Source organism: Halichondria panicea, chromosome 10 (genome assembly GCF_963675165.1).
Source record: "Halichondria panicea chromosome 10, odHalPani1.1, whole genome shotgun sequence".
Classification (NCBI taxonomy): Eukaryota; Metazoa; Porifera; class Demospongiae; order Suberitida; family Halichondriidae; genus Halichondria; species Halichondria panicea.
The window spans coordinates 6,243,631-6,271,251 of NC_087386.1; the positions used below are offsets into that span (position 1 = coordinate 6,243,631).

The 27,621-nt window shown below is 45.7% G+C and overlaps 3 protein-coding genes across 9 annotated transcripts in view; 2 read left to right on the plus strand and 1 right to left on the minus strand.

Moving 5' to 3' along the window:
• The first annotated feature begins 32 nt into the window (after positions 1–32).
• On the plus strand, positions 33–24,581 carry LOC135342732 (probable inactive glycosyltransferase 25 family member 3). Of its 6 annotated transcripts, XM_064539570.1 has the most exons (9): positions 39–173; positions 467–668; positions 846–1,832; positions 2,850–2,918; positions 3,070–3,156; positions 22,451–22,527; positions 22,614–22,720; positions 22,996–23,128; positions 23,597–23,965. In XM_064539570.1, the coding sequence occupies exons 5-9, from the start codon at positions 3,078–3,080 to the stop codon at positions 23,726–23,728; spliced, it is 528 nt and encodes a 175-aa protein (XP_064395640.1). In that variant the 5' UTR covers positions 39–173; positions 467–668; positions 846–1,832; positions 2,850–2,918; positions 3,070–3,077; the 3' UTR covers positions 23,729–23,965. The 6 variants fall into 6 exon arrangements, 1 of the variants encoding a protein (XP_064395640.1); XR_010396902.1 differs by lacking the exons at positions 39–173; positions 467–668; positions 846–1,832; ... (2 more) ...; positions 22,996–23,128; positions 23,597–23,965 and adding exons at positions 14,688–14,803; positions 15,097–15,299; positions 15,481–15,647; ... (1 more) ...; positions 16,853–16,958; positions 24,375–24,581; XR_010396901.1 differs by lacking the exons at positions 39–173; positions 467–668; positions 846–1,832; ... (2 more) ...; positions 22,996–23,128; positions 23,597–23,965 and adding exons at positions 14,688–14,803; positions 15,097–15,299; positions 15,481–15,647; ... (1 more) ...; positions 16,853–16,958; positions 23,976–24,020.
• LOC135342577 (serine/threonine-protein phosphatase 6 regulatory ankyrin repeat subunit B-like) overlaps positions 5,246–27,621 on the minus strand; it is a 171,395-nt gene continuing 149,019 nt past the window's right edge. Inside the window, exons 35-45 of the mRNA XM_064539325.1 lie at positions 11,710–11,808; positions 9,756–9,854; positions 8,923–9,021; positions 8,755–8,853; positions 7,480–7,578; positions 7,253–7,351; positions 6,201–6,299; positions 5,913–6,011; positions 5,766–5,864; positions 5,614–5,712; positions 5,246–5,484 (exon numbers count right to left, since the gene is read on the minus strand). Coding sequence (XP_064395395.1) covers positions 5,416–5,484; positions 5,614–5,712; positions 5,766–5,864; positions 5,913–6,011; positions 6,201–6,299; positions 7,253–7,351; positions 7,480–7,578; positions 8,755–8,853; positions 8,923–9,021; positions 9,756–9,854; positions 11,710–11,808 — 1,059 coding nt within the window. The 3' untranslated portion in view covers positions 5,246–5,415. The remainder of the gene's footprint in view (positions 5,485–5,613; positions 5,713–5,765; positions 5,865–5,912; positions 6,012–6,200; positions 6,300–7,252; positions 7,352–7,479; positions 7,579–8,754; positions 8,854–8,922; positions 9,022–9,755; positions 9,855–11,709; positions 11,809–27,621) is intronic.
• Positions 27,197–27,621, plus strand: part of LOC135342789 (probable inactive glycosyltransferase 25 family member 3) — a 73,422-nt gene continuing 72,997 nt past the window's right edge. For both annotated transcript variants that reach the window (XM_064539651.1, XM_064539653.1), the window contains exon 1: positions 27,197–27,585. In XM_064539651.1, the coding sequence (XP_064395721.1) occupies positions 27,521–27,585 (65 nt within the window). In that variant the 5' untranslated portion in view covers positions 27,197–27,520. The remainder of the gene's footprint in view (positions 27,586–27,621) is intronic.

A 27,621-nucleotide genomic window follows, 5' to 3' on the forward strand; every position in this document is an offset into this window, starting at 1 on the left:
CTCCTACTGCGCATGCCCAAATAATTGGTATTCAGTAACCGCGGTGTATTTCAGAGGCTTAATGATCTTTACCAAATCAGACACATAAATAAATTCAAGGACTTGCATGATGTGTCTTGGACCATGGCGAATGGAGAATCTAAAGACCTACTGTATAGGCAACACAGTTCATGGTAAGTGTGAGTACCCTCCCACCCTACAATAGATACCTCCATCAGCTGGCTAAGATATCATTCTCACTACTCTCATGTGTCTGGATCTGAGAGGTGTCAGATCTTCTAAGTCACGTACCTTTCAACGGCCATCTAGCTAGCTAGCTGCATATATCTGTGGATTTTATCATTTCAGTCTGTTATTATTGTGTACAGAATTGCACCTTATTATCTCAGCTACCCCACCACTAGATACCTCACACACACACACCTCGAGTATCAGAGTGTACTAATCCCGTCTCTCTCTCTCACAGTTTGTTTCGTTCTCCTACTTTCTTTGTGATTGCCGGAGGAGTGACTGACAGTGACTGTGTGTACTCTGTCCTGCCCCTCTACCATTCCCACGGCCTCGCACACGGTGGAGGGCCTATGATCTACACAGGAGCCACTCTCGTCATTAGGAAAAAGTTCTCTGCCAAACACTTTTGGACCGATAGTGCAAAGTACAACTGCACTGTGAGTTGGCTAATTGACTGGGGCTGACCCACTTACATTAATGTCTTAGATAGACAGTACGTGTTGTTATGCTTTCAGCTATTCTTGCCTTTGCTTTCACTACACAACTTGAGCTATGTATCACTGTGTATGGGTGACATCACTTCATTTATATCCACTGACTCCCCCACTGTGCAGATGGTGTGCACGATTGGGGAGTTGAATCGCTACGTGATGACCGAACCCCCTCAACCCACTGACACACAACACAAAGTACGTCTAATCATCACTGCAGGACTCAGAAAAGCGCTGTGGCTGGAATTCCAGAAACAATTTGAAGTGGATCACATTATCGAGTTTTATGGCTCTACTGAGGGCAACTTTGGTATCATCAACATTGACAACAAGCCAGGATCTGTTGGAGCTCTCCCACTGTTTGTACCGTCCCTTCAAAACGTCACTATCCTGAAGCTTCATCCGGAGACTGGCGATTACCTAAGAGATGAGAATGGTTTCTGTGTCGAGTGTGATATGAGCGAACCTGGTGAAACTGTTTGTGAAGTCTCTCCCTTCTACGGATATCGAAACAAAGAAAACTCGGCAAAAAAAATTCTTAGGAATTGTTTCAAAGCAGGAGATGCTTTTTTCAGAACTGGAGACATTATGCGCATTGACGAGGAAGGTTGGGTGTATTTTTGTGATCGATCTGGGGACATGTTTCGTTGGAAGGGGGAGAACGTATCCACGGCAGAGGTTGAGACTCGTATTGCTACTGTGTTGAAGTTGACAGATGTGGTGGTGTACACGGTGTTGAGGTTCCTGGTAACGAGGGGCGTGCTGGAATGGCTGCCATTGTGGGGACTCTGGTCATGCAGGGGAGCACTCTGGCTGGATGAGACACAGAGGAGGCACTAACTGACGACAAGAAGACAATGTTCGACTGGTGTAAGGAGGGGAATGAAAAGAAAGTACAATCTCTACTCTCTGACACCAATGTCAATCAAACTGACCAAGAGGTGAGTAGACAGGTTAATAATGTTATAATATAGTTGTGTTGACCTAACCCCCTGGCTGTATCCGAATCTTGACCCCTTCGAGGAGCATGACGAGAGGTTCGTCCATGTTGCCCAGCTGAGACAGGAAGGTCTGGAGGCGGCCAGGCGTTCAGGGGCAGACTACCTCTTTGTGAGTTATCAGTGTGGTCATCTCTAGCCTCGTTCCCGGCCCATCTATTGTAACGACCTAGCTAGGCTCTCTCTAGACGTACAGTGCATCCAGCTTAGAGAGTAGATTACCACAAATTTGTGAGTAGCTGTACTTAAATGTAAATATCTTTTGATCGGAACATTTCTAAGAAATGGTGTTGATACCAATGTGTAGGTGAATGACCATGAAAACAGTAATCTTGTACAGCTAAGGTCCTAGACTTCATCACATAATTGTTCAATGGTTTAGGTATCCTGACTATCCCTTTATGGGTGTTACATTATGTTCATAGTGTTTATAATTCATGATTTACTGGTTTTCAGGTACACTTTTGGTTAGAGTAATAACTTCTGACAAATTAATAGCTTAGCTTTCAAATTTCTGTAGTAAGTTAACAGATAAATGGGCTACATTTTGATACCAAGAACATCCTATATCCCATTGTTGAGATAACACTGAAAAGCTACATAATTACTATTTTCTACTGTTTTGATGACATCAGCAGCTGCAAACCACAAACCAATGCCCTTTATCAACCACTATAACAATTTGTTGTTGTTCTATTAATCACCACAAACCCACCACCTTATGTTTCCATGGAAACATTTTTGAGTGTTGTAGCTTGGTCATTTACCTACACATTAGTATCAGCACAATTTCTTAGAAAGGTTCCAATCAAAAGAGATTTACATTTAAGTACAGCTACTCACAAATTTGTGGTAATCTACTCTCTAAGCTGGATGCACTGTGCCATTATGATACAGTGAAACCTGTCTATAGTGGTCACCCTGTAAGCAGGTCACCCTCTATAATACAGCCAGGTTAATGGGGCCCAAAGCCTCCATAGCATGTGTTTGGACCTGTGTTAGCAGGCCACCTCTTTATTTCAACCCCTGTTAGTCTGCCCAAGACAGTAGTAGATACAGTTTTAGTTATTGCAATTTTGGTATCCACAGTATCTAGCTCAGATTAACTATACAATTGTTGTTTATCCAGCGGCTAGACTGTGACAACTTTCTGGTGAACAACAGGACACTACGGATTCTGATGGATCAGCAAAGATAAGTCAGTGCATGTACAGTCCATAGGGAGGGATAACTTGTCTATATGTACGAGGCTTGCACTGAATACATTATTTGCTGACCTGTGCACTTTATTATGGTACAGGTATGTACATGTAGAACAAGTTTGAATTGTCCCCTTCCCTCCACTGTAGATCTGCCTATGCACATTCTGAACACTGAGGTGTTGGGGTTCATGGTCAAACCAGAGGACTATGAGAGCCTGGACCACGAAAACCTTGGTAAGCCTCTCCCCCTTAAGGCTGCGGTGTCATCTGCTCTTTGTTAGTACAGTAGAACCTCGATTATCCGGCCCTCCATTATCCGGAACCTCGATTATCCGGCTTGGCAGTTTTCTTGTTATCAGATCAGAAAATGGGGGTGTCCCTCAAACGCGCATGCGCGTTGTAGCTGTTACCATGGAGACATGCCTGCTTATCTTTTGCGCATGCGCAGACAACCATGTGGCACTGTTGTTTATCAATAAAGTGGGTGGATCAAGGCGTGGTTTATCTATTCGATTATCCGGCGTATTCACTTATCCGGCCTGCTTCTGGAACCAAGGTGTCCGGATAATCGAGGTTCTACTGTATAGCCAGTAGCCATCTCAGTGTGTGCTGATGTAGCTCCATTGTTGCTGTGAACAATGTGTGTGGGCGGGTATAATTAGTGCAGGTCATAATAGAGGGGCTCTTTTAATAGTGTTCCCACAACATCCTTGACTGTGTATCCATTAGTGTGTGTGTTGTCTCCCCCCACACGGTGGACCACCCCCCTATACTGCATTAGTGTGTGTATTGTCTCCCCCCACACGGTGGACCACCCTGCACTAGTGTGCGTGTTGTCTCCCCCCACACAGTGGACCACCCCCCTATACTGCATTAGTGTGTGTATTGTCTCCCCACACGGTGTGTGTGTTGTCTCCCCACACGGTGGACCACCCCCCTATACTGCATTAGTGTGTGTATTGTCTCCCCACACGGTGTGTGTGTTGTCTCCCCACACGGTGGACCACCCCCCTATACTGCATTAGTGTGTGTATTGTCTCCCCCCACACAGTGGACCACCCCCCTATACTGCATTAGTGTGTCCCCCCACACAGTGGACCACCCCCTATACTGCATTAGTGTGTGTATTGTCTCCCCCCACACAGTGGACCACCCCCCTATACTGCATTAGTGTGCGTATTGTCTCCCCCCACACAGTGCACCACCCCCCTATACTGCATTAGTGTGCGTATTGTCTCCCCCACACAGTGGACCACCCCCCTATACTGCATTAGTGTGCGTATTGTCTCCCCCCACACAGTGGACCACCCCCCTATACTGCATTAGTGTGTGTATTGTCTCCCCCCAAACAGTGGACGACCCCCCTATACTGCATTAGTGTGCATATTGTTTCCCCCCACATAGTGGACCACCCCCCTATACTGCATTAGTGTGTGTGTTGTCTCCCCCCCACACCGTGGACCACCCCCCTATACTGTATTAGTGTGTGTATTGTCTCCCCCCACACAGTGGACCACCCCCCTATACTGCATTAGTGTGTGTGTTGTCTCCCCCCACACAGTGGACCACCCCCTATACTGCACTAGTGTGTGTATTGTCTCCCCCCACACAGTGGACCACCCCCCTATACTGCATTAGTGTGTGTGTTGTCTCCCCCCACACGGTGGACCACCCCCCTATACTGCATTAGTGTGTGTGTTGTCTCCCCCCACACAGTGGACCGCCCCCCTATACTGCATTAGTGTGTGTGTTGTCTCCCCCCACACAGTGGACCACCCCCCTATACTGCATTAGTGTGTGTGTTGTCTCCCCCCACACAGTGGACCGCCCCCCTATACTGCATTAGTGTGTGTGTTGTCTCCCCCCACACAGTGGACCACCCCCCTATACTGCATTAGTGTGTGTATTGTCTCCCCTCACACAGTGGACCACCCCCTATACTGCATTAGTCAGTTTGGCTGAGTATCTATGGTAACCTTGGAGATCTTTTTGTATTTGCATTAATGATGGTGATCAAGGAAACATATTATACCCTATAGCTGTAGAAGTTGAGCTGGTTATTAGATTTATTCGCGGTAATAATTATTGTCTTTTTTTGAATTCCTTATAATTATATTCGTGATTGTATTTCCTCTACAGCTGTGTCATGTGATCATCATGCTGTCATCTCTTATCTACTACAAGTGGGATTCCTATCTCAAGATGTGATTGAGAATCAAGCACCTATATAATTATATAGCCTCGATTCCAGGCCGCACCTTTAGACAAACAATTCAATCTAGTTTCAGGTTATTAATTTTGCACATTTCCCATTATTGACCAATTAACTTTCAAGTTTTACATGATCAGAATGTAACTTGGTGAAATACATGAGAAACCGTATATAGAAAAAATTTAATTATAAGACAAAATGATGTAGTGTATAAATTTGCAATCAACGTATCTATCAGAGGCTAGCTGCCATGGTAACAGTACAGTTAATAAGGTACAGAGTCAGTGTAGTAGTTCACACACTTGAGTGTGTCCATTCCCACTAGCCACATCATAGGCAGTACGTCCGTCCTGTATAGTGGGTATGTGAGCAGTTAGTGATGAAGGGAAATAAGGAATTTATCACAAAACCACTAGATTTAATGTTGCCATGGTGATATACAGTATCATAATTATATACAATCATGCAGCGTGACTCACATTAGTTTTGATTTTAACGTCAGCCTTGGCCTCCAACAACATTCTAACAACTCCACAGTGACCATTCAGACTGGCAATGTGCAATGCCGTCCAACCATCCTGTAAAAATCCATTTTTACGTATAGTGATTACAATCATGCAGCGTGACTCACATGAGTCTTTTTTTTGACGTCAGCTTTGGCCTCCAACAACATTCTAACAACTCCACAGTGACCATACACACTGGCAATGTGCAATGCTGTGACTCCGTTCTGTGTACATATCCAAATAATTACTAACAGACAAATAGTAAATCTCACCTTCTTTTGAATGTCAATTTTAGCTTTTGCAGCAATTAATATTTCCACTGCCCTCACATGACCCTCCTGAACAGCTGCAATCAACGCAGTGCCTCCATCCTGTACAGAGTCAAGATAGTACAGATCCACTCATTACACAATATCACTCATACAATATCACATGACTATCTACACTAGCATGTTAACAAACATGACTAGCTCTGGTGTCTAATGAACCAGGTCAACAGAACATGGGGAGGCTCTGTGGCTAGTGGCCTCTGAGATGTGTGTACAGCTACTTACACTCACCTCTCTGGGTACATCAACATTGGCCCCAGCATCGATTAGGAGCTCCATACATTTCTGGTGACCCTTGAAACTGGCTGTCCAAAGAGGGGTCTGTCCCGACTGTACATAGGAGGAAAACAATGTAAACAGCATGTTGTGGGAAATGTGTTTGTACAACCTTCTCCTGAGTGTTGACTGTATTTATTAAATCTTCATTTCAAAAAAGAGCAATTAAAAAGAGAGATGTGTGAATATTCTAGTGTGATGACGTTTACGGTTTCAGCGACGGAAACAGTTAGATCTAGGTCTAAAATATACTACCCTATACTAAAATTCATTAGCACAATAATTATTTGTCAAAATGGTCAGATCATTTGTCATTGTGGTCTTGGAGAAAAAGAATGTAATTGGTGTTGCAACAGTCAGGTCAAAGTCCAGTCCAGTCCAGTCGGCCAGTCCACTGATTAAGGACAGCCAGTTTTAAGCTTGAAAGGAAAGTTTTGAGTCAGATACAGGGGCTAGCTTGCTATAGCTTACTCTCAAGAGAACTTTTTTGAAATTCATAATGCGTTATAATAATAATTATTAGCGAGGTCTTAATTTAGCGTTAATAACAAATTTGCTAAAATTAGTACTCGTTTATAATACTTACATATAGCGGGTAATTTTTGTGGGGTAAATAATTTGTTTAGTCTCATTGCCTGCACTGCATTCATACGTTCCGGTAAGCCACGCCTACGTTAAAATTTCGTGGAGGTCAGCTAGCTTGGCCTCGAAAATAACGAATTTTTTGCCCCACGAAAATTACCGGCTATACGGTAGTAACATTAAGGTATACCTAACTACTGTACTATATACTAGAATGCATCAAACATACGCCAACTTTGTGAGGGTTGATCAATTCGCAACAATAAAATTGCAAAACCTAAGTAAATACACACGATCCTCGCCAGAACACAATAGTGATCGCAAAGGGTCAATTTTTCTGCTGACTTGGTTAATTCGAAAGGTTTTTCATCCGCAAAATATTCTAGTAATACGTATAGTGATTACAATCATGCAGCGTGACTCACATTAGTCTTTTTGTTGACGTCAGCTTTGGCCTCCAACAACATTCTAACAACTCCACAGTGACCCTTCCTACTGGCCATGTGCAATGCCGTCCAACCATCCTGTAAACATCCAAATATTTTTAAACAAACAAACAGCTAGTAATAATAGCTGGCAATGTGCAATGCTGTCCCTTCTCAACAAGACCAAATAATTATTAATACAGATAATTATAAGCAGTAAATCTCACCTCCTCTTGAATGTCCACTTGAGCATTCGCAGCAATCAACAATTCCACTGCCCTCACATGACCCTCCTGAGCAGCTACAATCAACGCTGTGGCTCCACCCTGTACAGAGTCAAGATATAGTACAGATCCACTCATTACACAATATCACTCATACAATATCACATGACTATCTACACTAATGTCAGGGCAGAGGAGGTACGACATTGTTTTTTAATTGAATATTCCATTGTGATGACGTTTACGGGTTCAGCGACAGATCTATGTCTAAATTTTGAGCCTTAGTCACAGAATAACAGAGTTATTGTGGGGAACACACTACATTGAAAACCGAATAAATGAAAGCACCGCAGGTGGAGGTGCCAAAGCTACATAACATAAAGCTACTAATAGCTAGCTTTTATACACACATTGATTATAATTTATATCATGATGAACATTTTTAATTTTGCTGCATGCAATCACAGGGAAACTCAAATAGTGGGTAATGATCGACCATGATTGTTGTTAAAAACGATCGATACCAAAAGTTCAAGTCTAAAATTAATGGCTGCCATCAGTAGACATGAGTAGAGCCTTGTAGCTCTCTTCTCACTCTTGCAGCTACAAATAGCTAGTGTTCTAGTGCAGAGCTAACTACTATAAGTAGAGTAGTAACACTCGGTAAACAAGCTTTGCTACGTGCTCTTCTGGAAAATCTGTAATGGCATTCCAAATAAGCAAAACTAAAGCATAACTCGAGAACGAAGCTTTATTTTGCAGCTGAAATAGTCCACACACACACACACACACACACACACACACACACACACACACACACACACACACACACACACACACACACACACACACACACACACACACACACACACACACACACACACACACACACACACACACACACACACACACACACACACACACACACACACACACACACACACACACACACACACACACACACACACACACACACACACACACACACACACACACACACACACACACACACACACACACACACACACACACACACACACACACACACACACACACACACACACACACACACACTACCGTATACCTCGCTTGCGCATGCGCACCGAGCCTTAATTAAAGAAAGATAACGAGATGCGTGTCGTACCTCGGTACACCAACTACCAGTGCTCTCTACACAAACATGACTAGCTCTGGTGTCTAATGGACCAGGTCAACAGAACATGAGGAGGCTCTGTGGCTAGTGGCCTCTGAGATGTGTGTACAGCTACTTACACTCACCTCTTTGGGTACATCAACATTGGCCCCAGCATCGATTAGGAGCTCCATACATTTCTGGTGACCATGGAAACTGGCTGTCCAAAGAGGGGTCTCTCCCAACTGTACATAGGAGGAAAACAATGTAAACAGCATATGTTGTAGGAAATGTGTTTTTACAACAAAACCAACCTTGGTCTGAGTATTGACTGTAGCCTTGGCTGCTAAGAGGACCCTCACTATCTCATCATGTCCATTCATACTGGCTACAAACAGAGCTGTCTGGTTGTTCTGTTATAGACCATAAACCATATAATTATATATCACAGCAACTGGACCAGCTAATTGTACACTCTCCACTACTCAGTCCACTCATACACAGAGGTAGCCTGGTTCCCAGGACAATTTTGTATGGAATGGAAGGGAGGAAAATGCGGCCTGGTGTCTACTGACAGTGCGCATGCGCTTAGTTATGCTGTAAAATATGGGGAATCCCCTTATTTCCCCTTATCTACCGTGCTGTGCTTCTATTATGTTGATCAAGAAGGCTTGCACACTAGTCTGAAGCCAGAAGAGGCTCTCGTCTACTTCACGACAGTTGTATGGTCGAAATGTCTGAGCTTGGAAGGACTGGCTATAGCAAGTCTTTGTGCATGCTTCCTATGGTACTTCTAACTGCTGCTTGAGAAGACAACTATACGACCATCGTAGAACTAGAGACTACTGGCCTCAGACTTTAGACTAAGTGTACCAGCTTTCTAGGCCAACGCAATAGAGGGCATAAGCCATAGCTTCAGTATGGAAGTACGTATTACGGAACATATTCCTAGTAAACGGACTAGTTTGCAAAAGTTTTACATTAGTGCACGATTACCATGCACACTAACACCCAAGCAATGGACACCAGGCCTTTTCCCCCTTCGAAAAAAGGGGCCTAGGAACGAGACTAACACAGAGGTGACAGTACACACACTCAACCATGGAATCAGCAGAGTACACAAAGACCACCATGCAGCGTGACTCACATTATTCTTGTTGTGAACGTCAGCCTTGGCCTCCAACAACATTGTAACAACTCCACAGTGACCCTCCATACTGGCCATGTACAATGCAGTGGTCCCATCCTGTACAGAGTCAAGATAGTACAGATCCACTCATTACACAATATCACTCATACAATATCACATGACTATCTACACTAATGTCAGGGCAGAGGAGGTACGACACTTGAATCTTCATTTGTGATGACGTTTGTTTAGCTGGTAGTTAAGGTTACGATATACTGTTCCACCCACGCTCAAATCTGCTTGGGTGTTCAATGTAGTTCAGCTAGTAAAATGGCTCTCATCTGGCAATGGTTACTCTGCGTTAATTCCAGGCACCAGGAAACCCCTCCTTACTGTATACTCTGCTGTTTCTTATTATACGAATAAAGGGGCAGGGTGACTCGAAGAGTTTTTCCCAAGAGAGTAAGTTACAACAAAGTTACGGCTATTTTTCTAGCAGTTTTTGTAGGCAAATATAGCGACTGTAGAGTAGTAACAAGGATATATTTTTTGCTGCAAGGTCTCTATGAACAAGATCTCTTCGAGTCGCCCTCCAGTAAGTCTTCAGGCATCGAATACTGGTCAGAAAGACAACCTAGAAGCTATACAGTCAACAAAATTTGACGACAAAATACTCAGTGTTTTCCAGCTGACCTCAGACCACTTCATTGGATTACAAGACATATAAACTCTGAGTTATTATTGTAGCTAGCATTGTTCCATGTTCTCTTTCCATTGATAATCGTTGCAAGTTACAAAAATAACGTTGTGATGAGAAATAAATATCTTATGAATCATTGATGAGCAATTAGTATACTGTAACCTTAACCGCGACCTTGTCACGACAAACACTATAGACCTGTAGAACGCTTGTAACTAGCTAGCTCTGTATGTTGCTCAAGGTCTCTATGGCTAGCTATAGTGTTTCTCCAGCTGAGGTCCTGGTTAGAACTCGTCCAGATGTATATGAAAGGTGCAGTGCTCTCAACATTTGTAGCAAGCATATCTCCTAACTGAATAGGGTTCACTGGGGTTCAGCAACAGAAACAGTTAGATCTATGTCTAAACTATACTACCCTTGAGCCTTAGTCACAGAATAATAGAGTTATTGTAGGGAACACACTACATTGAAAACCAATGTAAAAAAGATTGGAATGCAATTAAAAGAGAGATCACGATGCTGTTGTTACTGGCTACATGCATACAGAGTTGTCTGGTTGTCCTGTGTTATATAGACCATAAACCATAATTATAATTATGTATAACAGCAACTGGAGGGTTAGTGTAAAAGCTGGAATGCAGATATGGAACGGAACATGTAGCTGGCTGTAATCATCACATGACACCTGTTATTGGAAAGAGGATCAACAACTTACACACACTGTTGCACAGTGGTAGATATTGAGATAACAGTTTCATTGTTGAGAGTATAAATGTGGAATTTGCTGACTCCACAACCCAATGTGTGTGGAAATCAATGGCAAAAGGCTTGGTCAGTGTGTCTTTTCAACACGCACAAATCGTTTAAAGTTTCACCAAGGGCCAAAAACTTTGCAGGCATGCAGATTGAAGAAAGGTATAGCTTTGGAGTGTCCTGTATAGCTATAGACTTCACACTCCACCTTACTTTGGGCACAACATAATTACTTCGCTAAGTCTATAGACACGTATAATTATGTGTATTTGTAATGTTCAATGTTGCTACTATAATTATACTCAGTCTACTTTTTACTCCTATAGTAATAGTCTTCTAAAATTAGCTTTGTGTCTATAAAAGGCTTCTGTAGCACAAGTATTTAAGACTATGAACACCATCAGCAGCTCTCTTTTTAGTCATTCCATCTTTCGTTCTATTCCGCATTCCAGTTTTTACACTAACCCGCAACTGGACCAGCTAATCCACTACTCAATCCACTACTCTAGTAAATCTCACCTTAGTTTGAATGTCAACTCTAGCTTTGGCAGCAATCAACAATTCCACTGCCCTCACATGACCATTCTGAGCAGCTACCCACAATGCTGTGGTCCCATCCTGTACAGAGTCAAGATAGTACAGATCCACTCATTACACAATATCACTCATACAATATCACATGACTATCTACACTAATTTGATTGATGACGTTTGCTTAGCTGGCAGTTTATCGTGACCTTGCTACGTACGACAAACTCTAGGCTTGTACAACACTTGTAACTGACAATTTAGCTGGCTCTGTACATTGCTCAAGGTCTCTATGGCTAGCTATAGTGTTTCTCCAGCTGAGGTCCTGGTTAGAACTCGTCCAGATGTATATGAAAGGTGCAGTGCTCTCAACATTTGTAGCAAGCATATCTCCTAACTGAATAGGGTTCACTGGGGTTCAGCAACGGAAACAGTTAGATCTAGGTCTAAACTATACTACCCTTGAGCCTTAGTCACAAAATAACAGAGTTATTGTGGGGAACACATTGCATTGAAAACCAATGTAAAAAAGATTGGATAGATCACGAGATGCGTGTTGTACCTCGGTACACCAACTACCAGCGCTCTCTACACAAACATGACTAGCTCTGGTGTCTAATGGACCAGGTCAACAGAACATGAGGAGGCTTTGTGGCTAGTGGCCTCTGAGATGTGTGTATAGTAGCCTTGATTCCAGGCCGCATTAAAATACTGCCTGGTACCTTCAGAATATGGGTAATCGTACTACAAACGTAAAACCTTAGTACCCGTAATTTAGTCCCTTTACTAAGAATAATTATGTTTTGTAATATTTTATCTCCATCTGAGTTCTGTGAAGCTGTATCTATTACTTAGAAGGCTTGAACACTAGTTTGGAGGCTCTCATCTACGGGTCCTATAGCCAGGTTTTCTTCGCAAGAAGCAGTCAAGAGGCACCATACACTTCCCATAGACTGTACAGATCAAAGCTAAGATATCCTGACCATACAGCCGTCATAGAGGTGGATGAGAGCCTCTTCTGGCTTCAGACTAGTGTGAAAGCCTTCTGGAACAACGCAATAGAGAGCTAAGCTGATGTACATAGATAGCAAATAGATCGGGAAGAAAGAAGAGAGGGGATTCCCCAGATTCTGGAGAATAAACTATCACATGCTCACTATCACCACGCAATAAGTACCAGGCCGTACTTTAATCGGCCTGGAATCGAGGCTATGTGTATATAGCTACTTACACTCACCTCTCTGGGTACATCAATATTGGCCCCAGCATCAATTAGGAGCTCCATACATTTCTGGTGACCATAGAAACTGGCTCCCCAAAGAGGGGTCTCTCCCGACTGTACATAGGAGGAAACAATGTAAACAGCATGTTGTGGGAAATGTGTTTGTACAACAAAACCAACATTGATCTGAGTGTTGACTGTAGCCTTGGCTGCTAAGAGGACCCTCACTATCTCATCATGTCCATTGCAACTGGCCCAGTAAAGAGCAGTCCAACCATCCTGTAGAGACAATATCATCAACCAACGGACATATTGGCACTGTAGACAGTATTCCCTCACCTTGTCTGCCTGATTGGGATCAGCCCCACACTCCAGTAGCTCCAGAACCACACCCACATTACCCGTCCCACAAGCCTTCAGAAATTCCTGGGAGAAAATACACTATCAGTAAACACACCCAAAAGATGGAATGACAAAAATTGTATGTACATGTTATATACTGTTCAAGATTCTATAGCCACCCACACAGAAGTACCAGCATACAGTCGACACTAACACTATATAAGCTGACAATGCACATTTAATACCTCCACCCACTCACTCACGTACCATCCTGGGGTGCTGTAGACACAGCTTTCTGAGTGAGACAATCACTTCGTCAACTGACGGTCTCTGTTGAGGTCGGTCATGGAGGCAGCTAACAACAAGAGGATAAAGAGCGTGTTTCTCCCCCATTTTGTCACCATGGACAGCAGTGCTTCGACGCATGAGCTCCATCTTCCCATCATCCACGTGCTTGATAACCTCAGGAGTAAAGTAAGAGACTTTAGGGAAATCACCGATAACAGTGTGAATGATGAGATGACCGAATGAGAAGATGTCCAGCTTGGTAGTGTAGGTGGGCCGTTCCCCACGACACTCGGGAGGCATGTAGCTTGGATTTCCCGGGATATTCGTCAGAACATGAGTCAATCTCTCCAGATCAACATACCTGCAAACGAACATTAGTTTTTACATATCTGCCTTTGTTTTCTCACATTAAGTAATTCTCATTTTTGTCTCTAAAAAACAACATTCTCCTTTGTTGCAAACAAACAAACAAACATACCTGGAGACACCCAGGTCTCCGATCTTGGCAGTGAGGTCCTCAGTGAGCAGGATGTTGGGAGCAGTGAGGTCACGATGGATGAGGGGAGGGGTCAGAGAGTGAAGATAGTGAAGGCCCTTGGATACATCATACAGGATATGGATTCTAGTGGCGATATTCGTATCTCGATGGGTTTCAACAAAATTGGCCAAGTCAGAATGAAGCCTCTCCATTATTAGACTGATGTCGTTCTTATCGCGGCCGTAATTGACTCCAACGAAACCGACAATGTTGGGGTGATGTAAAACACTCAGAATATGACATTCATTTCTGAACTTGGTCACAATGTTCCCCCTCTGTCCAAGGGATCGCTCTTGGAGCAAGATGGAGTGGAGCTTCTTAGCAATGCAGTCTTTTCCATTCACCGTCACTCTAAAGACACAGCCATAAGCTCCATGACCAGCTTGGTTCTCCTCTAGATCCAATCCTTCCACCTGGACCACCAGAGCATCAAGGTCACTTCTTGTAGCCATTTTGGACTTTTGCAGAAAAAGGTGAGTATCTCTTTGTGTTCATTGGTCATATGACACATACTCCTACTGCGCATGCCCATATAATTGGTATTCAGTAACCGCGGTGTATTTCAGAGGCTTAATGATCTTTACCAAATCAGACACATAAATACAATAATGTAAATTCAAGGACTTGCATGATGAGTCTTGGACCATGGCGAATGGAGAATCTAAAGACCTACTGTATAGGCAACACAGTTCATGGTAAGTGTGAGTACCCTCCCACCCTACAATAGATACCTCCATCAGCTGGCTAAGATATCATTCTCACTACTCTCATGTGTCTGGATCTCAGAGGCGTCAGATCTTCTAAGTCACCTACCTTTCAACGGCCATCTAGCTAGCTAGCTGCATATATCTGTGGATTTTATCATTTCAGTCTGTTATTATTGTGTACAGAATTGTACCTTATTATCTCAGCTACCCCACCACTAGATACCTCACACACACACACCTTGAGTATCAGAGTGTACTAATCCCGTCCCTCTCTCTCACAGATTGTTTCGTTCTCCTACTTTCTTTGTGATTGCCGGAGGAGTGACTGACAGTGACTGTGTGTAATCTGTCCTGCCCCTCTACCATTCCCACGGCCTCGCACACGGTGGAGGGCCTATGAACTACATAGGAGCCACTCTCGTCATTAGGAAAAAGTTCTCTGCCAAACACATTTTGGACCGATAGTGCAAAGTACAAATGCACTGTGAGTTGGCTAATTGACTGGGGCTAGCTGACCCACTTACATTAATGTCTTAGATAGACAGTACGTGTTGTTATGCTTTCAGCTATTCTTGCCTTTGCTTTCACTACACAACTTGAGCTATGTATCACTGTGTACGGGTGACATCACTTCATTTATATCCACTTACTCCCCCACTGTGCAGATGGTGTGCACGATTGGGGAGTTGAATCGCTATGTGTTGGTCCAACCCCCTGGCTGTATCCGAACCTTAACCCCTTCGAGGAGCATGACGAGAGGTTCGTCCATGTTGCCCAGCTGAGACAGGAAGGTCTGGAGGCGGCCAGGCGTTCAGGGGCAGACTACCTCTTTGTGAGTTATCAGTGTCGCCATCTCTAGCCTCGTTCCTGGCCCATCTATTGTAACGACCTATAGTGCATCCAGCTTAGAGAGTAGATTACCACAAATTTGTGAGTAGCTGTACTTAAATGTAAATATCTTTTGATCGGAACATTTCTAAGAAATGGTGTTGATACCAATGTGTAGGTGAATGACCATGAAAACAGTAATCTTGTACAGCTAAGGTCCTAGACTTCATCACATAATTGTTCAATGGTTTAGGTATCCTGACTATCCCTTTATGGGTGTTACATTATGTTCATAGTGTTTATAATTCATGATTTACTGGTTTTCAGGTACACTTTTGGTTAGAGTAATAACTTCTGACAAATTAATAGCTTAGCTTTCAAATTTCTGTAGTAAGATAACAGATAAATGGGCTACATTTTGATACCAAGAACATCCTATATCCCATTGTTGAGATAACACTGAAAAGCTACATAATTACTATTTTCTACTGTTTTGATGACATCAGCAGCTGCAAACCTTTATCAACCACTATAACAATTTGTTGTTGTTCTATTAATCACCACAAACCCACCACCTTATGTTTCCATGAAAACATTTTTGAGTATGTTGTAGCTTGGTCATTCACCTACACATTAGTATCAGCACAATTTCTTAGAAAGGTTCCAATCAAAAGAGATTTACATTTAAGTACAGCTACTCACAAATTTGTGGTAATCTACTCTCTAAGCTGGATGCAGTGTGCCATTATGATACAGTGAAACCTGTCTATAGTGGTCACCCTGTAAGCAGGTCACCCTCTATAATACAGCCAGGTTAATGAGGCCCAAAGTCTCCATAGCATGTGTTTGGACCTGTGTTAGCAGGCCATCTCTTTATTTCAACCACTGTTAGTCTGCCCAAGACAGTAGTAGATACAGTTTTAGTTATTGCAATTTTGGTATCCACAGTATCTAGCTCAGATTAACTATACAATTGTTGTTTATCCAGCGGCTAGACTGTGACAACTTTCTGGTGAACAACAGGACACTAGGGATTCTGATGGATCAGCAAAGGTAAGTCAGTGCGTGTACAGTCCATAGGGAGGGGATAACTTGTCTATATGTACGAGGCTTGCACTGAATACATTATTTGCTGACCTATGCACTTTATTATGGTACACGTATGTACATGTAGAACAAGTTTGAATTGTCCCCTTCCCTCCACTGTAGATCTGCCTATGCACATTCTGAACACCGAGGTGTTTGGGTTCAGAGGACTATGAGAGCCTGGACCTCGCTGCTCAGGACTTCCTCAACTTTAAGTTGGAGAACCTTGGTAAGTCCTTCCCCCTTAAGGCTGCGGTGTCATCTGCTCTTTGTTAGTGTAGCCAGTAGCCATCTCAGTGTGTGCTGATGTAGCTCCATTGTTGCTGTGAACAATGTGTGTGGGCGGGTATAATTAGTGCAGGTCATAATAGAGGGGCTCTTTTAATAGTGTTCCCACAACATCCTTGACTGTGTATCCATTAGTGTGTGTGTTGTCTCCCCCCACACAGTGGACCACCCCCCTATACTGCACTAGTGTGTGTGTTGTCTCCCCCCACACAGTGGACCACCCCCCTATACTGCACTAGTGTGTGTGTTGTCTCCCCCCACACAGTGGATCACCCCCCTATACTGCATTAGTGTGTGTGTTGTCTCCCCCCACACAGTGGACCACCCCCCTATACTGCACTAGTGTGTGTGTTGTCTCCCCCCACACAGTGGACCACCCCCCTATACTGCACTAGTGTGTGTGTTGTCTCCCCCCACACAGTGGACCACCCCCCTATACTGCATTAGTGTGCGTGTTGTCTCCCCCCACACAGTGGACCACCCCCCTATACTGCACTAGTGTGTGTGTTGTCTCCCCCCACACAGTGGACCACCCCCCTATACTGCATTAGTGTGTGTGTTGTCTCCCCCCACACAGTGGACCACCCCCTATACTGCACTAGTGTGTGTGTTGTCTCCCCCCACACATTGGACCACCCCCCTATACTGCATTAGTGTGTGTGTTGTCTCCCCCCACACAGTGGACCACCCCCTATACTGCACTAGTGTGTGTGTTGTCTCCCCCCACACAGTGGACCACCCCCCTATACTGCACTAGTGTGTGTGTTGTCTCCCCCCACACAGTGGATCACCCCCCTATACTGCATTAGTGTGTGTGTTGTCTCCCCCCACACAGTGGACCACCCCCCTATACTGCACTAGTGTGTGTGTTGTCTCCCCCCACACAGTGGACCACCCCCCTATACTGCATTAGTGTGTGTGTTGTCTCCCCCACACAGTGGACCACCCCCCTATACTGCATTAGTGTGTGTTGTCTCCCCCCACACAGTGGACCACCCCCTATACTGCACTAGTGTGTGTGTTGTCTCCCCCCACACATTGGACCACCCCCCTATACTGCATTAGTGTGTGTGTTGTCTCCCCCCACACAGTGGACCACCCCCCTATACTGCATTAGTGTGTGTCCCCCACACAGTGGACCACCCCCCTATACTGCACTAGTGTGTGTGTTGTCTCCCCCCACACAGTGGACCACCCCCTATACTGCACTAGTGTGTGTGTTGTCTCCCCCCACACATTGGACCACCCCCCTATACTGCATTAGTGTGTGTGTTGTCTCCCCCCACACAGTGGACCACCCCCCTATACTGCACTAGTGTGTGTGTTGTCTCCCCCCACACAGTGGACCACCCCCCTATACTGCACTAGTGTGTGTATTGTCTCCCCCCACACAGTGGACCACCTCCCTATACTGCATTAGTGTGTGTGTTGTCTCCCCCCACACAGTGGACCACCCCCCTATACTGCATTAGTGTGTGTGTTGTATCCCCCCACACAGTGGACCACCCCCCTATACTGCATTAGTGTGTGTATTGTCTCCCCCCACACAGTGGACCACCCCCCTATACTGCACTAGTGTGTGTATTGTCTCCCCCCACACAGTGGACCACCCCCCTATACTGCACTAGTGTGTGTATTGTCTCCCCCCACACAGTGGACCACCTCCCTATACTGCACTAGTGTGTGTATTGTCTCCCCCCACACAGTGGACCACCCCCCTATACTGCATTAGTGTGTGTGTTGTCTCCCCCCACACAGTGGACCACCCCCCTATACTGCATTAGTGTGTGTGTTGTCTCCCCCCACACAGTGGACCACCCCCCTATACTGCATTAGTGTGCGTGTTGTCTCCCCCCACACAGTGGACCACCCCCCTATACTGCATTAGTGTGCGTGTTGTCTCCCCCCACACAGTGGACCACCCCCCTATACTGCATTAGTGTGCGTGTTGTCTCCCTCCACACAGTGGACCACCCCCCTATACTGCATTAGTGTGCGTGTTGTCTCCCCCCACACAGTGGACCACCCCCCTATACTGCATTAGTGTGCGTGTTGTCTCCCCCCACACAGTGGACCACCCCCCTATACTGCATTAGTGTGCGTGTTGTCTCCCCCCACACAGTGGACCACCCCCTATACTGCATTAGTGTGTGTGTTGTCTCCCCCCACACAGTAGACCACCCCCCTATACTACATTAGTGTGCGTGTTGTCTCCCCCCACACAGTGGACCACCCCCCTATACTGCATTAGTGTGCGTGTTGTCTCCCCCCACACAGTGGACCACCCCCCTATACTGCACTAGTGTGTGTATTGTCTCCCCCCACACAGTGGACCACCCCCCTATACTGCACTAGTGTGTGTATTGTCTCCCCCCACACAGTGGACCACCCCCCTATACTGCACTAGTGTGTGTGTTGTCTCCCCCCACACAGTGGACCACCCCCCTATACTGCACTAGTGTGTGTATTGTCTCCCCCCACACAGTGGACCACCTCCCTATACTGCATTAGTGTGTGTGTTGTCTCCCCCACACAGTGGACCACCCCCCTATACTGCATTAGTGTGTGTATTGTCTCCCCCCACACAGTGGACCACCCCCCTATACTGCATTAGTGTGTGTATTGTCTCCCCCCACACAGTGGACCACCCCCCTATACTGCATTAGTGTGCGTGTTGTCTCCCCCCACACAGTGGACCACCCCCTATACTGCATTAGTGTGTGTGTTGTCTCCCCCCACACAGTAGACCACCCCCCTATACTACATTAGTGTGCGTGTTGTCTCCCCCCACACAGTGGACCACCCCCCTATACTGCATTAGTGTGCGTGTTGTCTCCCCCCACACAGTGGACCACCCCCCTATACTGCACTAGTGTGTGTATTGTCTCCCCCCACACAGTGGACCACCCCCCTATACTGCACTAGTGTGTGTATTGTCTCCCCCCACACAGTGGACCACCCCCCTATACTGCACTAGTGTGTGTATTGTCTCCCCCCACACAGTGGACCACCCCCCTATACTGCATTAGTGTGCGTGTTGTCTCCCCCCACACAGTGGACCACCCCCCTATACTGCACTAGTGTGCGTGTTGTCTCCCCCCACACAGTGGACCACCCCCCTATACTGCATTAGTGTGCGTGTTGTCTCCCCCCACACAGTGGACCACCCCCCCTATACTGCATTAGTGTGCGTGTTGTCTCCCCCCACACAGTGGACCACCCCCCTATACTGCACTAGTGTGTGTGTTGTCTCCCCCCACACAGTGGACCACCCCCCTATACTGCACTAGTGTGTGTGTTGTCTCCCCCCACACAGTGGACCACCCCCCTATACTGCATTAGTGTGTGTGTTGTCTCCCCCACACAGTGGACCACCTCCCTATACTGCACTAGTGTGTGTGTTGTCTCCCCCCACACAGTGGACCACCCCCCTATACCGCACTAGTGTGTGTATTGTCTCCCCCCACACAGTGGACCACCCCCCTATACTGCATTAGTGTGTGTATTGTCTCCCCCCACACAGTGGACCACCCCCCTATACTGCATTAGTGTGTGTATTGTCTCCCCCCACACAGTGGACCACCCCCCTATACTGCATTAGTGTGTGTATTGTCTCCCCCCACACAGTGGACCACCCCCCTATACTGCACTAGTGTGTGTGTTGTCTCCCCCCACACAGTGGACCACCCCCCTATACTGCACTAGTGTGTGTATTGTCTCCCCCCACACAGTGGACCACCTCCCTATACTGCATTAGTGTGTGTGTTGTCTCCCCCACACAGTGGACCACCCCCCTATACTGCATTAGTGTGTGTATTGTCTCCCCCCACACAGTGGACCACCCCCCTATACTGCATTAGTGTGTGTATTGTCTCCCCCCACACAGTGGACCACCCCCCTATACTGCATTAGTGTGTGTATTGTCTCCCCCCACACAGTGGACCACCCCCCTATACTGCATTAGTGTGCGTGTTGTCTCCCCCCACACAGTGGACCACCCCCCTATACTGCACTAGTGTGTGTGTTGTCTCCCCCCACACAGTGGACCACCCCCCTATACTGCACTAGTGTGTGTATTGTCTCCCCCCACACAGTGGACCACCCCCCTATACTGCATTAGTGTGTGTGTTGTCTCCCCCCACACAGTGGACCACCCCCCTATACTGCATTAGTGTGCGTGTTGTCTCCCCCCACACAGTGGACCACCCCCCTATACTGCATTAGTGTGTGTGTTGTCTCCCCCCACACAGTGGACCACCCCCCTATACTGCATTAGTGTGTGTTGTCTCCCCCACACAGTGGACCACCCCCCTATACTGCATTAGTGTGTGTGTTGTCTCCCCCCACACAGTGGACCACCCCCCTATACTGCATTAGTGTGTGTTGTCTCCCCCCACACAGTGGACCACCCCCTATACTGCACTAGTGTGTGTGTTGTCTCCCCCCACACATTGGACCACCCCCCTATACTGCATTAGTGTGTGTGTTGTCTCCCCCCACACAGTGGACCACCCCCCTATACTGCATTAGTGTGTGTGTTGTCTCCCCCCACACAGTGGACCACCCCCCTATACTGCATTAGTGTGTGTTGTCTCCCCCACACAGTGGACCACCCCCCCTATACTGCATTAGTGTGTGTGTTGTCTCCCCCCACACAGTGGACCACCCCCCTATACTGCATTAGTGTGTGTATTGTCTCCCCCCACACGGTGGACCACCCCCCTATACTGCATTAGTGTGTGTGTTGTCTCCCCCCACACAGTGGACCACCCCCCTATACTGCATTAGTGTGTGTATTGTCTCCCCCCACACGGTGGACCACCCCCCTATACTGCATTAGTGTGTGTTGTCTTCCCCCACACAGTGGACCACCCCCCTATACTGCATTAGTGTGTGTTGTCTCCCCCACACAGTGGACCACCCCCCCTATACTGCATTAGTGTGTGTATTGTCTCCCCCCACACAGTGGACCACCCCCCTATACTGCATTAGTGTGCGTGTTGTCTCCCCCCACACAGTGGACCACCCCCCTATACTGCATTAGTGTGTGTGTTGTCTCCCCCCACACAGTGGACCACCCCCCTATACTGCATTAGTGTGTGTATTGTCTCCCCCCACACAGTGGACCACCCCCTATACTGCATTAGTGTGCGTGTTGTCTCCCCCCACACAGTGGACCACCCCCCTATACTGCACTAGTGTGTGTATTGTCTCCCCCCACACAGTGGACCACCCCCCTATACTGCATTAGTGTGCGTGTTGTCTCCCCCCACACAGTGGACCACCCCCCTATACTGCATTAGTGTGCGTGTTGTCTCCCCCCACACAGTGGACCACCCCCCTATACTGCATTAGTGTGCGTGTTGTCTCCCTCCACACAGTGGACCACCCCCCTATACTGCATTAGTGCGCGTATTGTCTCCCCCCACACAGTGGACCACCCCCCTATACTGTACAGTCAGTACATCTCCAGACCACCCCCTGTCAAGAACAACTTGGGGTTGGACGCGGTAAGCTGTCTCTACTATTACAGTTATGTTGTATGTGTACGGAAATCATAAAAGTTCACTGATAATTTCCAAACAATATTTGGTAGGTGTTCATGATTGGGCTAGTACGGAGGCCAGAAAGAAGGAACCGGATGATTTTAAGCCTGGCCGAGCTCAACTTCAACTACACCCTCTTTGATGCTGTCGATGGAAGGTGAGAGAAAATTAATAATTATACATAGTATGGAGTAAGGTTTTAGATAGTGGCTTATCACGTCCAACCCCAAATTGTCATTGAGAGAGGGTAGTCTTGAGATGTACTGCATGGTGTAGAGTATAGGTTCAGTGTGTGTGAGGGGAGACATAACTGGCTGTACAATACAGAGGGATGGGGAAGGAGACAATACACACTAATTGATACACAAGGATGTGGTGGGGAACTCATATTTAAAAGAACCTCTTTTGTTTATTTTATCCCGGCCAGTACAGACAGTTGAATCAGAGCTACCTGGACAGTATGGGCATCAAGTACCTACCTGGCTGGAAGGACCCTTGGAGAGAACGACCTATGACCTTTGGAGAGGTCGGCTGTTTCCTTAGTCACCACACGATATGGCAGCAGGTGAGTGGGCGTTAGTGGACACTTGTTGATGTGTACAGAAAGTATTGCAACCTGTTGCATTGTGGGCACTTGTAACTGTGTGAAACCTGTCTAATGTGGTCACCCTCTATAATAGTACAGCCAGGTTAATGTGCTCCTAAGTCTCCTGTGTGCGGACACAAACATTAGCTATTTGAGCAAACTAGACACTTTCATAAACTGCTTTAACTGCTAATGAGGCGGTGGTTGAAAAATAATAAACTACTTGTCTTCGAAGGCGACGAAAAACACTGTTTTCTAATCGATCCAATCGTTGCTTTGTAGAATCCCCATAATGTTAAAGTCATTAAAATATAAAGTTGATTGCGTGTCCGTTATGTCAACGCACGGATGAATGCTCTACTGAGCATCTTGTTATAATAGCCACTGTTGGTCTGTCCAAGGGTGACCAGTATAGACAAGTCTTACTGTACCTCTCTTGCCCCCCAGATGATGACGGAGGGTCTGGATCAAATCCTGATTCTGGAGGATGATGTCGTGTTTGAGCCCTACTTCCGACATGACCTCACTAGAGTGCTGGAAGAGTCCAATCGGATCACACCAAACTGGGACCTCATGTGAGAGCTCTGGAGATATACAGTCTATTATTATACGCAATGTCCGTATCTCGTTAGTCCAATCTTTGCTTACAAGTAGTTCAGTGCAACACCATAAATAAGGCACACCTTATAATCAGCTGATAGTAGTCTAGAAGTAAGAAAATTGCTGTCTAATTTCCTTGAACTATAACCATGCTAGTTTGGATTGTCCGAACTTACAACAAATTAACGCTAGATTGTTGTATATAGAGATGCATTTCATAATACAGGGGATGGTCTTCTTCACTGGGCCTGTGACCGTGGCAACCTGAACATAGTGAAAATGTTAGTATTAAGGACACAAGACAATCAGACACCTCTTCATTATGGTGAGAGATGGAGTATTCCTTTACAGAGGGTGCTAGCGCTTGTGTGTTAATACATGTTGAAGCTAGCTGTTTGTTTGTAGATCTTTGTTTGAGTCCAATGCTCCCTCTACTGAATAGTGAGGGAAGTCAGTTTGGCTGTGTATCTATGGTAACCTGTGAGATCTTGTATTTGCATTAATGATGGTGATCAAAGAAACATACCCTATAGCTATAGAAGTTGAGCTGGTTGATGAATTAGATTTAAATTATTCGTGGTAATAATTATTTTCTCTTTTTGATTATTGTATATTTCCTCTACAGCTGTGTCATGTGATCATCATGCTGTCATCTCTTATCTACTGCAAGTGGAGACATTGCAGATTCGTATAGCTACCTCAAGATGTGATTGAGAATCAAACACTTATAGCTATAGCTAGCAGACAAACTTTTTAATCGAACAATCTATTAATTTTGCACATTAGTTAGATCTAGGTCTAAACTATACTACCCTTGAGCCTTAGTCAAAGTTATTGTGCATTACATTGTGGAATGCAATTAAAAGAGAGATCACGAGATGCGTGTCGTACCTCGGTACACCAACTACCAGTGCTCTCTACACAAACATGACTAGCTCTGGTGTCTAATGGACCAGGTCAACAGAACATGGGGAGGCTCTGTGGCTAGTGGCCTCTGAGATGTGTGTATAGTAGCCTCGATTCCAGGCCGCATTAAAATACTGCCTGGTACCTTCAGAATATGGGTAATCGTACTACGAACGTAAAACCTTAGTACCCGTAATTTAGTTCCTTTACTAAGAATATGTTTCGTAATATTTTATCTCCATACTGAGTTTCGTGAAGCTGTATCTATTGCTTAGAAGGCTTGAACACTAGTTTGGAGGCTCTCATCTACGTCTACGATGGTCCTACAGTAGGTTTATCTTCGCAAGTAGCAGTCAAGAAGCACCATACACTTCCCATAGCCTGTACAGATCTAAGCTAAGACATCCTGACCATACAGACGTCATAGAGGTGGATGAGAGCCTCTTCTAGCTTCAGACTAGTGTGAAAGCCTTTTGGAACAACGCAATAGAGAGCTAAGCTGATGTACATAGATAGAAAGAAAGAAAAGAAGGGATTCCCCAGATTCTGGAGATCACATGCTCACTATCACCATGCAATAAGTACCAGGCCATACTTTAATCGGCCTGGAATCGAGGCTATGTGTATATAGCTACTTACACTCACCTCTCTGGGTACATCAACATTGGCCCCAGCATCGATTAGGAGCTCCATACATTTCTGGTGACCATTAAAACTGGCTGCGTAAAGAGGGGTCTCTCCCCACTGTACATAGGAGGAAAACAATGTAAACAGCATGTTGTGGGAAATGTGTTTGTACAACAAAACCAACCTTGTTCTGAGTGTTGACTGTAGCCTTGGCTGCTAAGAGGACCCCCACTATCTCATCATGTCCATTCCTACTGGCCCAGTAAAGAGCAGGCGAACCATCCTGTAGAGACAATATCATCAACCAACGGATATATTGGCACTGTAGACAGTATTCCCCTCACCTTGTCTGCCTGATTGGGATCAGCCCCACACTCCAGTAGCTCCAGAACCACACCCACATCACCCGTCTTACAAGCCTCCAAAAATTCCTGGGAGAAAATACACTCTCAGTAAACACACCCAAAAGATGGAATGACACAAATTGTATGTACATGTTATATACTGTTCAAGATTCTATAGCCACCCACACAGAAGTACCAGCATACAGTCGACACTAACACTATATAAGCTGACAATACACATTTGATACCTCCACCCACTCACTCACGTACCATCCTGGGGTGCTGTAGACACAGCTTTCTGAGTGAGACAATCACTTCGTCAACTGATGGTCTCTGTTGAGGTCGGTCATGGAGGCAGCTAACAACAAGAGGATAAAGAGCGTGTTTCTGCCCCATTTTGTCACCATGGACAGCAGTGCTTCGACGCATGAGCTCCTCTTTTCCTCGGATAGACTTGAAATAGTTTCGAATACTATGAGGTACGTTCTTGACTTTAGGGAAATCACCGGTAACAGTGTGAATGATGAGATGACCGAATGAGAAGATGTCCAGCTTGGTAGTGTAAGTGGGTGGCTCCACATGACACTCGGGAGGCATGTAGGTTGGATTTCCTGGGACGTTTGTCAGAACATGAGTCAATCTCTCCAGATCAACATACCTGTAAATGAACATTAGGTTTTACATTTCTGCCTTTGTTTTCCCATATTACTCATTTTTGTTTCTAACTCATTAAAACAAACATTTTCCTTTGTTGCAAAAACAACAACATACCTGGAGACACCCAGGTCTCCGATCTTGGCAGTGAGGTCCTCAGTGAGCAGGATGTTGGGAGCAGTGAGGTCACGATGGATGAGGGGAGGGGTCAGAGAGTGGAGATAGTGCAGTCCCTTGGATACATCATACAGGATATGGATTCTAGTGGCGATATTCGTGTCTCGATGGGTTTCAACGAAATCAGCCAAGTCGGAATGAAGCCTCTCCATTATTAGACTGATGTCGTTCTTATCGCGGCCGTAATGGACTCCAACGAAACCAACTATGTTGGGGTGATGTAAAACACTCAGAATATGACATTCATTTCTGAACTTTGTCACAATGCTCTCCCTCTGTCCAAGGGATCGCTCTTGGAGCAATATGGAGTGAAGCTTCTTAGCAATGCAGTGTCTTCCATTCACCGTCACTCTAAAGACACAGCCATAAGCCCCTGAGCCAGCTTTGTTCTCCTCTAGATTCAATCCTTCCACTTGGACCACCAGAGCATCAAGGTCACTTCTTGTAGCCATTTACACAGTTTACATAAAGGGCAGGGCACGTTCGTACTGCGCATTATGTTTACTCTGGGGTTTACATAATAAGGGGCAAAACACGTGCTTACTGCGCATGCTCAGATAGATCTAGCAGAGAATGGAAAAGATCATTAATGAAACAAACTCAATATAATAGTTAAACGAACATGCTGACTATTTAAGTAATAACAATAGGGCCTAGGGACATCCTAGACTGGCGGCGACAGCCCCTCGTGTACCTCGTGTACCTACACGCTCGGGCGGCTGTCACCGCCAGTCTAGGGACATCCTCCTCTTGTCAAGATAAAGAAGCACAGTTCTCCATCAAAGAAGCGAGGCTGTCACACAGAGTAAGGCTCGAGAAGCAGTGAAATAATCACCAGTCAGATGTTAAGATAAACTCCATCAAATTCCCAGCTCCACGGATCATCTATGAATAGTCTCTCGATACACTGGATTGCACTTGCTGTGCATTTGCTGTGTGCATAGCTCTCCTAGTGACTGCCATACCGTCTGCATACACGTTGGACAATGGAGACTCCTCGTTAGAAGCAGCTGAAGATCTGCCGAGTGTCTTCCTTGCTATTCTGGCTAGAAATTCAGCTCACATGCTACCCAACTTTCTCGGTTATCTGGAGAACTTGGACTATCCTAAAGACAGGATTTCATTGTGGTAAGTTGCACCTGCCACTATGCATCATAATTAGAG

What these genes read in the sequence shown, in the direction of transcription:
- LOC135342732 (XM_064539570.1), top strand. Translation starts at nt 3,078, where the DNA reads ATGCACATTCTGAACACTGAGGTGTTGGGGTTCATGGTCAAACCAGAG. An exon ending in CCTGGACCACGAAAACCTTG is followed by an intron (nt 3,157 to 22,450) that starts GTAAGCCTCTCC and finishes CCCCCCACACAG; the next exon opens with TGGACCACCCCCCTATACTG. An exon ending in ACCACACGATATGGCAGCAG is followed by an intron (nt 23,129 to 23,596) that starts GTGAGTGGGCGT and finishes CTTGCCCCCCAG; the next exon opens with ATGATGACGGAGGGTCTGGA.